General features: G+C 35.4%; 2 protein-coding genes across 2 annotated transcripts; one reads left to right on the top strand and one right to left on the bottom strand.

Annotated features, from left to right (window-relative positions):
- Window positions 1-507: 507 nt before the first annotated feature.
- Window positions 508-8,842, top strand: LOC115713056 (uncharacterized). Its single transcript, XM_030641536.2, has 7 exons — window positions 508-757; window positions 1,136-1,250; window positions 2,709-2,870; window positions 2,955-3,001; window positions 7,907-7,997; window positions 8,366-8,432; window positions 8,507-8,842. The coding sequence occupies exons 1-7, from the start codon at window positions 557-559 to the stop codon at window positions 8,568-8,570; spliced, it is 747 nt and encodes a 248-aa protein (XP_030497396.1). The 5' UTR covers window positions 508-556; the 3' UTR covers window positions 8,571-8,842.
- A 454-nt stretch (window positions 8,843-9,296) lies between these two features.
- On the bottom strand, window positions 9,297-10,946 carry LOC133037247 (uncharacterized). The gene is made up of 2 exons (XM_061114158.1): window positions 9,833-10,946; window positions 9,297-9,598 (listed from the first exon to the last, which is right to left on the bottom strand). The coding sequence occupies exons 1-2, from the start codon at window positions 10,645-10,647 to the stop codon at window positions 9,505-9,507; spliced, it is 909 nt and encodes a 302-aa protein (XP_060970141.1). The 5' UTR covers window positions 10,648-10,946; the 3' UTR covers window positions 9,297-9,504.
- Between the last annotated feature and the right edge of the window lie 417 nt (window positions 10,947-11,363).

Below are 11,363 nucleotides of genomic sequence, written 5' to 3'. Positions count from 1 at the left end.
AGTCACAAATGGCCAGACCCTACCCAACGCAAGTTTGGTCAGCTAAAGAAGCATCTTAGGCGGCCATACCCTACCCTTTGCAGGTCTGGCTAGCCATGGAGGAGTGCTAGGCGGCCAGACCCTGCCTAATGCAAGTCTGGCCGGCCAAGCACAACAACCGAGCATAAGCCTGGCCGGCTTGGGCCAACTCCCGTACTTGGGAATGGCTGGCCAGGGTCTGAAAGGCATGGCTGATCTTCACCATACACTCTCCCAGGGTATGGCCAGCCAACCCATATCTTTTCAAAATTTACAACATCCCCTAAGGAGGGCCAGTCAATCAAGTCCCCACAGTAGTAGATCCTTCTGTGCAAGCACAATTAGAATTCTACATAGAAAACCCTATTGCAATTAGAGCTGCAACTAAAACAATTAGTGCTAAAACCACTTTAGAAGCCCAAACCTAGGTAATTCTTTTTTTTTTTTTGGGCTCTTCTAGAAAAGTACAAATGTTGGCTGGCTCCGCCATCATTACACCAATACACCCCCTTCCATGGAATTATCCAAACAGAGCTAAATGGGGTTTGAAGAGTTGGAACCCATCTTCGGGGAGTTGAAAGTGGAGTGGGCGACTAAGCAATCGTCCGAAGAGTTGGATCGATTTTTGTTTCATGTTCATGCTAGCGCTGCCGATACTTCTCGTCTCACAATCCATGTTACTGATTTCCACTCCAACACTTGGGAGGCCGTACGATCGGTTCTGCAGCTGGAGGACATGGTTACCTTTTTTACCATTATATTTTCTTCATTTTCATTTCCACGCAATGATCATCTGTGTAGCTCGAATCCAGTACCGTTGAATGAACTTATTTTGATTACTTAAATTTGCGTCGTAAGAACCCGAATTTTCTTTTAGCTACCAAGTGTAAAGGGCCTTACTTTATAAATTTTCTCTTAATTTTTGTTTTTTAACCGATACAAATGAATATTGCAATGGCTGAATGTAATATATTCTCTTTACGTATTCTTCTTACATTTTAGATTTTCGAATGAAATCTTTTGTTCAATTGAAGATTTTTTATTACTTGTGTTTCTGTAACACCTTTTTCTTTTTCTTTCTAAAACAAATTTAATAGAGAGTTGGTGTTATATACAGAGGGATGATATTGGAATAGGAGGGTCTTGGTCTGAGTTTATGGAGTATGTCATGGCATCCTTAAAATCTCAAGATGTAAAGCTTATTCTTGATGGACATTCTAACTCGAACAATGGTAAGTCTTGCTCCCTTTTGATTATTATTATTTTATTTGTGATTGTTGAAACAAAAGGGGTCTCATGTCTGTCATTTGATCAGGTTAAACATTTGTATTCATGGCCTATTTCTTTTCTTTGTACGTGTATTGGACTGCTTTTATTTATTTATTTATTTATTTTGGGGGAGGGATATGAGCGAAAGGACCTAGAAAACATTTTCCCCAACTCATCATCATTTTTTTTAACTCTTAATTTCAAGTCGTCCAAGCTTATTTTATGCTTGTTCCAAGATGATTCTCTAGAACAAATTTCTTTTACTCCATAATTTCAAGCAAAACACAAAATGTCCCTTTGTTTTCCCCTTTCCCTCATCAAATTTGTATTCAAAACGGAGGGTCAAGATTTCAGAGATTGTCTGTTTCTGATTTGAATTTCGCACTTATGTGTGTGTCTGTTGGTGATAAGAAAAAATGTCCATTTTGTGCTAGTTGAATTTTCACAAAGATCATTGGGGTGCTTATGCTTGGCTGTACTAACCCCTCCCTTTCTCTTAACATATCCACGACAATGTACATGAACAATCTTACATTGTAAAAGAAAAAGATGTAACAGATACAAATCATGAACAACATAATTGTTACCCGTCTCATTTACAGTGGATAGTTTACAAGCTAATTATCTTTCGTTTTGATCAAATAACAAGCTAAGTCTTATATGCAAGTAGGCATGATCATGATCGTTATTTTCTTGGTTTGATGAAGTAGTGGAAAAAATAATCTAGAAATTTTGTTTTAGAATTTAGCTCACAGTAGGGCCTATAACGTTTCTATTGCATACCCTTGAATATTACTGAGAAAGATTTGAGTATTTACCGATCTGTAGCTTCTGTGAATTTAGATTACTTGCTCAGAAGAAATTGGTATCTGACCCATATTCGTTAGCCACTATAACAGGCTAGGAGAATATGAACTACATTTTTAGGCTTGAGTTTGTGTTGTTTTGCTTGGGGCAAGAGGGGGTTATCTTCATCTAAATTATCTCAATGTTGGGGCATAAGATATAGTTCTAAATGTCTAGGGGCTTGTACTGAATGTATTATCGTTATGATTTGTGCTTTAAATTCTAATGTCTATTTTGTTACCTCGGTTTTCCTCCCATATAAGTTGTCATAAGTGAGCTCCCTAATAAATTTGGGAGAAGGTCAGTCTAACACATTTGACCTTTGTCTCTTTTTTTTTTTTTTTTTTTTTTTTTTTTTTTTTTTTTTTTTTTTTTTTTTTTTTTTTTTTTTTTTTTTTTTTTTTTTTTTTTTTTTTATTTTTTTTGTTTTAACAAAAAAAAGAGAAGGGATTATCTTCCTCTCTTCTCTAATTTATTTGTTTGCTAATTATTGTAGATGCATGTCACTTTCAAGATGATGAACCTATAATTTCTGCAAGGAAATTAATACTTTTATTAATTTTGTGGCACTTCAGGTGCTGCAAGTGCAAAGTTAGTTGCTCAGAAATCAAAGGGAATGCCGGTGATCTCCATTTCTCTTACAAAACTATCAGGCCCTGCTGCTAGTGCTGCTATTGCAAATCTGTCTCTTCATCTCTTCAGAGCATTCAAAAGCACCCGTGAGTTATTTGTCGAAGGTAAGAATATCATGTCACTACTCATGTTGGATGGTCTGTGTCAATGTGCTACAGTTAACCATTATTCTTTTTTTCATATGTCAGAGCAAAATCGTTCTTTACTGTTGACAAAAGAGATATCTGCTGAGAGGGTATGCTTCCTGCTATTCACATATTATATATAGTTAATCTATGCTGTTTTGACAGAATTTTGATCTGAAGAACTCTGAAATATTATTGAACTTAGAGAAAAAGTGATGCTGTGGATTGGATAAGTGAGAGCAATGTGCATGCCAAATCCATGGCATCAAAGTAGAAAACCCCAATATGGATGAACACTCTCAACTTTACTACTCATTAATCAATAGTGTCCTCTTTACATCTAATCAGGCATAAATGTAGCATTTACCAAAATTACAAAAATAACCAAAATAATAAAATACCAAAATAACATAATATGACATTCTAATTCATTATCTCCTCTCCTACATCATTCACCCACTCCATGAAAGAACTCGAGCTCAAGTTCATTTTCTGAGAATGGTAGACTCCAACTGAAAAGTCCCTTTGAAGCTCATACCAAAGCAATCCAACAAAATGATAAGAAATTTGACCATCCATCTAACTTTGTTGTTGGTTTTCCCTTTGAGTATAAAATTCTTTAAAGACAAATTTAACATCAAACAATTGTTGCTTTACATCCCTACATTCTATTTGAAGGCTGTCTTTTTTCGTCAATAAAACTTGAATTACCAACATTTATTTGAAATAAAAGATTAATTAAATGCGGAAGCCACAAGTTGGTAATGCAAAGATATATTTGTAGTTACAAATAAAGTGTGCAACTCCAGAATTATCAAACTAGCAAGAAAAACAAGTGATAGCTGTAAATAAAATGACACGGGATTTTATCCGTGGTTTCAATATCTTTTACAATGGGGTCACACTTAGAGATAAGATCCATTAGTTAAATATCACAAGTACAAGGTTTTTTACATAAAACAAAAATTTTGACTCTAATATTTTTGTCACAAACTTCATGTACTAGCGCTTTGCTAAATGAATCTTTACTGAAACATCAAGATTTGAATTCCCTTCAAAAGCTTGATGAGTGCTTGCATCTCTTGATGCAAGCTTCTCCCAAAGGCTCTCTATCACACTCCTCCCTTAGTAACATGTTTAGATTATAAACAAGGAAAATCGATCTACAAAAGAATAGTAGAATTGACTCTCCTTTACTTACAAAAACAACTCTTCTAAGTATATGAAATCACAAAGATGGCAGAGGTACCCTAGAGTTGAATCCTTGGTTTGTTTTTATTCTCTTTTTCAAAGGGAAATTTGACTTTCTTTGCTTTAAATGGAACCAAACAACAAAATTAACTTACTATTGGAATCCAATACAAAATTATGCTAATCTTTCTCCTCTTTCTCAAAATACCCCTCTTTTTTTTTTTTTTTTTTCAAATTCTCCTAATTTTCTCAATCTCTTTTCTCTCGGTTCTTTCTACTCCTCTCATCTCCTTCTATTCCAAACCCATACCAAATCACCTTAGACGGTACTCGACTTTGACCACCACCCACTCTTGTCACCATTTTATCATTTTTGGATGCTTGGAGGGAAGCTTTCATGGGATTGTGACTTTCTCTAACATTTATTCATTGGTGTTGGCTTTTACATGTTTGATGGAGCTTTCGAATAAATCTGGGCCTTTGTTCGTTTGTTGTATTGAATTTTTTGCAAAAAATTTGATCTTAATTTTTTTTTTTGCATTTTTTGCGCTTTCTGCTCGTAAAGACTCGATAGGTTCAATGGTTACTCTATATAAGCATGTTCTTGTGGTTAGAGATGAATTTGCAATATAAACTTGATAGTACTTGTTTTTTATTTAATAGAAAAAATGAAAAAACAATAGTACTATCAAGTGCCATCGAACACTATCGAGTATATATTGCAAATTCAATGGTATTGTTAAGCTATGTTATTTGATTAAAACATCGGTTGTACTGGATAGTACTCAATGGTTCTAGAGAGTTATGGTTTCAATTGAAAATAAACAAACAACATAACTAGAGTTATAGTCATGTTATTACTCGATGGTGTTGTTAAGTTATGTTATTTAAGTTAAAGCATACAGAGAGTTAAAGTTTCGATTGAAGATAAACAAGCATCTTAACTACTGAGTATTATCGAGTACAACAGATGCTTTAGTCAAATAACATAACTTAACACCATCGAGTACTATCAATAATGGCAACAAAGGGGAAAACCCCCAAAATAGGAGAACACTCTCAACCTTACTACTCAATAATCAATAATGTCAACAGAGGGGAAAACCCCCAAAGTGGGAGAGCACTCTCACCCTTACTACTCAATAATCAATAATGTCCTCGTTACATCTATTCATTAATGGGGAACCATGAGGCAAATTTTATGGCTCTAGAAGATTCAGATAAGGAGATCCACTTTCACTGTTCTTGTTCACATTGGAGGCTGATGTGTTGATGGTTGATAAAGCTTTAAGTTCCTTTAACCTTAGAGGTTTTAATGGTGAGGAGAGAAAAGATTCAAGTTAGTCACTTGCAGTTCACTGATGATACAATGTTCTTTGTCAATGATCAAAGCTCACTTATAGTATTAATGGATATAGTTAATGTATTTTCTGCTATTTCAGTGCTAAAAATTAATGTACCCAAAAGATAGTTGTTGGGACTAGGCATGGTAGAAAAGGTAGTGATAGCGTGTGCTGCCTTTATTGGGTGTGGAGTAGGAAGTTTACTTATGAAGTATCTTGGTATGCTTTTAGGCCGATCCCCTAGAAAAGGGGGAATTTTAAGAACCAATTCTAGCTATGTGTGCAAAATGTCTCGACGGTTAGAAGAGTGCATTTTTATCAAGTGGTGTGGTAGACTAAGACTCATACAATCTGTGTTATTGTCATTACCAATTAATTATCTTTTAGTGTTCAAAACCCCAAAGGCAGTTACCAATCAATTGGAAAAAGTTAATGCGAAACCTTTTATGGGAAGGCGAAGATCTTTCAAGAGGTGATCGTTTGGTAGCATGGGAGATGGTTTGTAAACCTATATTTGAAGGTGGTTTGGGCATTGGGAGGTTAAATATGACAAACAAAGGACTGCTTATGAAATGGTTGTGGAGATTTTTGCTTGAAGGAAATTCTTTATGGCACAGAGTTATTAAAATTCATTATGGAAAAGCTGACAATAAGTGGGATTCCAAAAAAGGTGACAATTTATTATATATGAATTCCTGTTGTTGGTAGACTTTAGGGTAGGGAAGGGGGATCGAATCCAATTTTGGGAAGATGTTCGATGGGGATGCGCCTTTGAAGGAATCTTTTCCGAACTTAGCAGTAATATCTCAAGCTCAAAATGTGTACATTAAGGATATGATGGCCAGGGAGGGCAGGGAATCCAGTCTGGTAACAAGTTGGAATTTCAAATTTAGGAGGTGTTCATTGGAGGGAGAGATGCCAAGTATGCTTGCAATGTCACAAATGCTGGAATATTTTTTGCTGATTGATGCGGTGCAGGATAGCAAAGTTTGGCGTCCAGAGTCTAATGGTGTGTTTTTTTGCGAGTCTGCCTTTTCATTCTTATCTCTTATCATCATCAGGGTCGAGGTGGGTTGGGCTAAGGTTTTATGGAAGAGTTGTGCTTTGTCCAAGGTGAAAAGTCTTGTCCATGGTGAAAGTCTTCGGGTGGTTAAAACTGAACGTCCACGACAAATTGCAGCAGAGAAGACCTTTCCCAGTGTTATCCCCATGCTGCTGTGTTTGTTGTAAAGCTAGCTGGGAGATCAGCATCTTATCATGGAGTGTAATTTTTGTCGGTCATTATGCTCCAGACTTGGGATTTGGGATTCTTTGGGCATTGCCTCGTTTTGGCTCCCAAATGATCGAGAGTAAGGTATAAGGGAGCAGGTACATGACAACTCTATGGAAGGCATCAGTGCTAGCCATTATGTGGGCAGTTTGGGGTGAGAGAAATGCAAGAATTTTTTAGGTAAAGAGTCTTCTGCAGAGATTGTGTGGGAGAAAATTAAATTCTGGGCAGCCTCATGGATTTTTAAGTCAGTATTTTGAGAATCTTTCCTTCTTAGATCTTTGTAGAGAGTGGGGAAACCTACTGCATTAGAGCTATGCCATCATTTCAATTTACGCTTAAATGGTTTCAATTGTAACTTAGGACTTATGCTCCTGGTTTTATAAAGAAACTTTAAGTCTTGTAACATGGTTTTCCTCAGCCTTATATGAGGGCCCTATCAACAAATGAGGACGGTGGTCAGCCAAGACATTTGACCTCTATCCCTTTTTCAAAAAAAAAAAAAAAAAAACTAAAATAACGTAAGAAAATTACTCATAATATTCTAATTAGTTATTTCCTACATAGAAAAGAATACAGAAAACCCAAAGTACTCAAGCCAGTTTGGTAAATCCACAGAATGTATTTACTTTCTCACTCAACACAACAATCAGATAACCATTTCCCCAACTAAGAGCTACTTAAATGTACATAAGGGCTCTCCTAAAATTAAAAATCAGCTTTTCCACACAACTATCTCTAAATGACTAAATCATTTAGCTTGACAAATTAAAGCCACACTGGGCAATTTATTTCATGTCCAGCCAATACCTCTTTTTGTACCTGATTTAGGTGAGTTGGACTTGGGTCTATCATGTTTTTAGTTTCCTTTTACCTTTGCAGGGATATCTTCTCAAGCTTTTTCTGCAACAATCAATAATGTATATATTATTTCACTATTTTTTTACATGCTTAAGCAGTGTCATTAGTTAAATTAATTTTCCAGGGTTTAGCAACCTGTGAAAAATTGGAAATATATTGCAGAAGCTATATGTTGACTGGGGTAACATGTCATTGATGAAATATATTGCTGAGGATTTAATTGTAGACTGCATAAAGAAGATTTACTGTTTACCATCATATGTGAAATATTATCTATGTACTTGTTGATCTCTCTTTATTTTAGCCCGTTGCAGAAGTGTCATTGTTAAAACGTTCTCTTCAATTGTCAGGAAAAGAATGAAAGCATTCTAAAGCAATTAGACCAGTCCAAGAGGCCAAAGTTACAGAGGAGTAACTCCACTGACAAAGCTGTTACTCCGGGTGAGTTGTTTTTGGGTTGCCAAAAGTAGCACACTGATCAACATTTCATTTTAAATCCTCATTGTCTTACAAATGATCCTATCACAAACACACTCTGTATTCACTATTATACTACTGTTTGTAAGGTTGTTTTAACTTTAAATGTATGACCAAACTGATTTTGCAATGAACTAACAAATTTGTCTAAACTTTCAAATTTGTCTAAATAACAATTATAATCTTTCAGTGTATTCTTATGGAGGGTTATTCCCTTTCCGCGATGTTCTCATGTTGCCTTTGTGGATAAAGATGTCTATTACCGTCTTTTTATTGGTGTTTCTTGAATCATGTGTGCTTTTAGTGCTAATACACCTACTTTTAAAATGTAGAGAAACAAGCAGCTCGAGATACAGTATCAACAAAGGTTACCAATCGTGTTGTGCCTGCACATCGAAGGTGAGTTATTATCTGGTATCCTTCAGCATTTTCTAAGTTCTTCTTACCTGAATAATGGTACAATAATTGGACAGGGCTAGAGTCCGGGGCGTCCTTCTACAGGATATTGAAGATACTGAAGATGAGAAGAAGCAATGATATCCGACATTAGGACACTATTTTTTTACAAAACAAAAGGTTCAGGTTATAGCAATATAATAGGAAAAAGAAGTTGAAATATACTTAAGAAAAAACACTAAATTATGGAAGAAAACATTGTAGGTAGATGTAGTTTCATCTGAAGTTCTGAAGAAATGATTCTGTAGGCGTATTTTTTCTGTAAAGGAACATGTCTATATGTAATGGGACCAAGAGGATCAAAAGATCCATCATCTTGATATATTTATAAGCCTAAATAGTTTTTTCTTGGATGTGCCACTACTGTACTACTCAGTTTTATGCCTGAGCTATGAACCAGTCTTTTTTTTTCTTTTTTTTTTTCAAAGCTTCCACCAAGCTTGTGTCATGTTTACTTGTAATGCATGTTGCAAAAATACCCTTTACTCCTGAGTTCTCACATACTTAGAGGTGTTTATTTCGCTTATAAAAATGTTCAAGATAAGTTGATTTCTGGAAATTGCCATAGTCATGCTTACTCTGTCTCAAATCCAATTGTAGATGTTAAGGCAGCAGTGATATTTGTTTTCTGTTAGGTTTTGTCTGGGAAGATGCTGTAAGGTACCTCATTTTACTTTTCGAACCAAGATTTATTATTTTATTATTATTTGTAATAGCTACGCTTCATTTCCTAGTATATTAGCTTTTCACTTATTGTAACTTCGCAACATGGACACAAAATAAATAAAAAACCAATAACAATAACAGTTCATGGGAATCCTCTTTCTTTCACTGTTCTCAATCATCCTAGTTTTCACTTGATTCTATTACATTGCAAGTGCAATATGTATCAACAAAAAAGTATGGTTTGATTATTTACATGCAAACGTTGGTTACAGTAATTTCTTTAAACTAAATATTCTGTTTCTACTGTTGGTTAGTATCTGGTGGAAGGATTGGTGGAGGGCTTCCTCATTCAGTAGGTGCATCCTTTTTCTCTCATGCTTTTGCTTTTCCTTGTAGAGAACAAGGACCAGCAACCCGGTATGAAATCGATCTCACTAGCTAATCTGTATTATATATAGGAAGAACAGAATCTAACCATTAGATTTGTCTCATAAAGTTCAATCAGAGTCCCTAAATTTAAACAACAATTTTCAATAAATAATACTATTTGTGATAACTGGTTTGTGGACTAGCAACTCCATATCTTCCAAATATTCTCTAATTCTCACTCAAAATGATTTAATTAGCATTTGTACCATGTTATGTTTGATTAACCACAGAAATTGTAAACCAAATACCTGGTGATGCTGGTGCTGGTGCTGGTGCTACTGCTGCTGCTACTGTGGCTACTACTAGTGCTCCCATTAGTACTATTTCTGCAAATCTTATTCCTTCTCCCTGCAACAAAAATTCTCTTTATTGACCCCACTTTATATATATCGCTCTCAGTTTCCTCGGATGACTTGATCGAAGGATCTCTCGCGCTTTTTGCTTTCTTCTTTAAGCCTAGAGATGAAGGAAGGAATGACTTTATAAGAAAAGTTTCACTTTCCAAACTTACTGTCCTTGTTATCTGACCTTTTTTAATGTCTTTCTTTCTATTCAGCTTTATAAGTGGTGCTTTGGCCTTGAATTCATCAAAAGTCTCATCTTTGGCAACAGTACTTGAATCTTCTTCACCCTCCTGCAAACTATGTTCCTCTGCAACAATATCTTTCAGGGAGAGCTCGTAGCAAGATTCAGGTAAGTGTTGAACCATCTCCATAAGCTCTTTTCTACCATCTATTATTGCTTGTCTCCTTGAATTTGAAGAGAGATTACTGTAATGATGGTTATGTGGAAGCAAAGGTAAAGATTCTTTTTTACTACTAGAACGGTTAGTCTTCCATAATGGAGGTGAGTAAACTCTAAAGCCTTCTTCTTCTTCTTCTTCAGAATTGGCGTTACCTTGAAACTCTGGTTCTCTGCCACCACTGCTAAAATGATCAGGATGCTCATCACCCCAGAATGCGAATTCTTGCTCACTGGTGCTGCTTGGTCTGGCGTGCATCTTCAAGGTTAGAACAGAAGAACAAAGGTGAGCTTCATGGAATTTTTGTTGGTGAATAAGCATGCTTTGTTGAGAAAGGTTATAGTTTGTTTGTGATATTATGGTGTGTGAGCAATGGAGTATATATGGAAGAGGGACTTAGTTTATGTCGTTTATTGGACAATATGTTTTAATATAGGGCCTTAAGTCAATTGCCGTCTTTGATGGGAAGGAGCAAGTAAATGTCTCATTCTTGCTATTTTTCTTACACTTGTCTTCGTCAAGTTTTATTAGAAATATTTTGTGATGAAAAAAAGGAAAAAGTTTGCAAGTTATTCAGCTTAAAAGCATCACCGTAAAATATACTTATTTTGAATTATGCTGATTTTTTGTGGTTTATTCCTTGTCCCTTTGTTGAATTTTCTTTTTCTATAGAGTTGAAAATTCCTAGTTTCAACAAATAAAGTCCAATGAGAGTATCTTTCTAGTTAACGAGGCTCAGAAATATTTGCGGAGCTACAAAGAAACTAGAGTAGTTAAAAATAATGTGACTGTATTAAATGATGATGAGTAATTTTTCCAATGCAACAAAATAATTCAATCTTTGATTATTGAAAAAAATGTGTAGGCTAAAATGGCTTTCAATTGGTTGGCTTTTCTGCCGTGTTGATAATGTGGTGTAGCTTTGGTCAGGGTAGTCAAAAAGATCTATCATTATTCATTATTCCTGTGTATGTGATTCTACCTTGAAAAATTGAAGTTGCTTGGAAAATTGAGTCTCAAACTTTGAATAATTTCTT

The sequence above is a fragment of the Cannabis sativa genome, chromosome 4 (assembly GCF_029168945.1).
Source record: "Cannabis sativa cultivar Pink pepper isolate KNU-18-1 chromosome 4, ASM2916894v1, whole genome shotgun sequence".
In the NCBI taxonomy this organism is placed as follows: Eukaryota; Viridiplantae; Streptophyta; class Magnoliopsida; order Rosales; family Cannabaceae; genus Cannabis; species Cannabis sativa.
Note: the sequence above shows the minus strand (reverse complement) of the source record. Positions and strands in the feature narration are given on the sequence as shown.

What these genes read in the sequence shown, in the direction of transcription:
- LOC115713056 (XM_030641536.2), top strand. Translation starts at nt 557, where the DNA reads ATGGGGTTTGAAGAGTTGGAACCCATCTTCGGGGAGTTGAAAGTGGAG. An exon ending in TTCTGCAGCTGGAGGACATG is followed by an intron (nt 758 to 1,135) that starts GTTACCTTTTTT and finishes TGTTATATACAG; the next exon opens with AGGGATGATATTGGAATAGG. An exon ending in ACATTCTAACTCGAACAATG is followed by an intron (nt 1,251 to 2,708) that starts GTAAGTCTTGCT and finishes GTGGCACTTCAG; the next exon opens with GTGCTGCAAGTGCAAAGTTA.
- LOC133037247 (XM_061114158.1), bottom strand. Translation starts at nt 10,647, where the DNA reads ATGCTTATTCACCAACAAAAATTCCATGAAGCTCACCTTTGTTCTTCT. An exon ending in ACCAGCACCAGCATCACCAG is followed by an intron (nt 9,599 to 9,832) that starts GTATTTGGTTTA and finishes TATATAATACAG; the next exon opens with ATTAGCTAGTGAGATCGATT.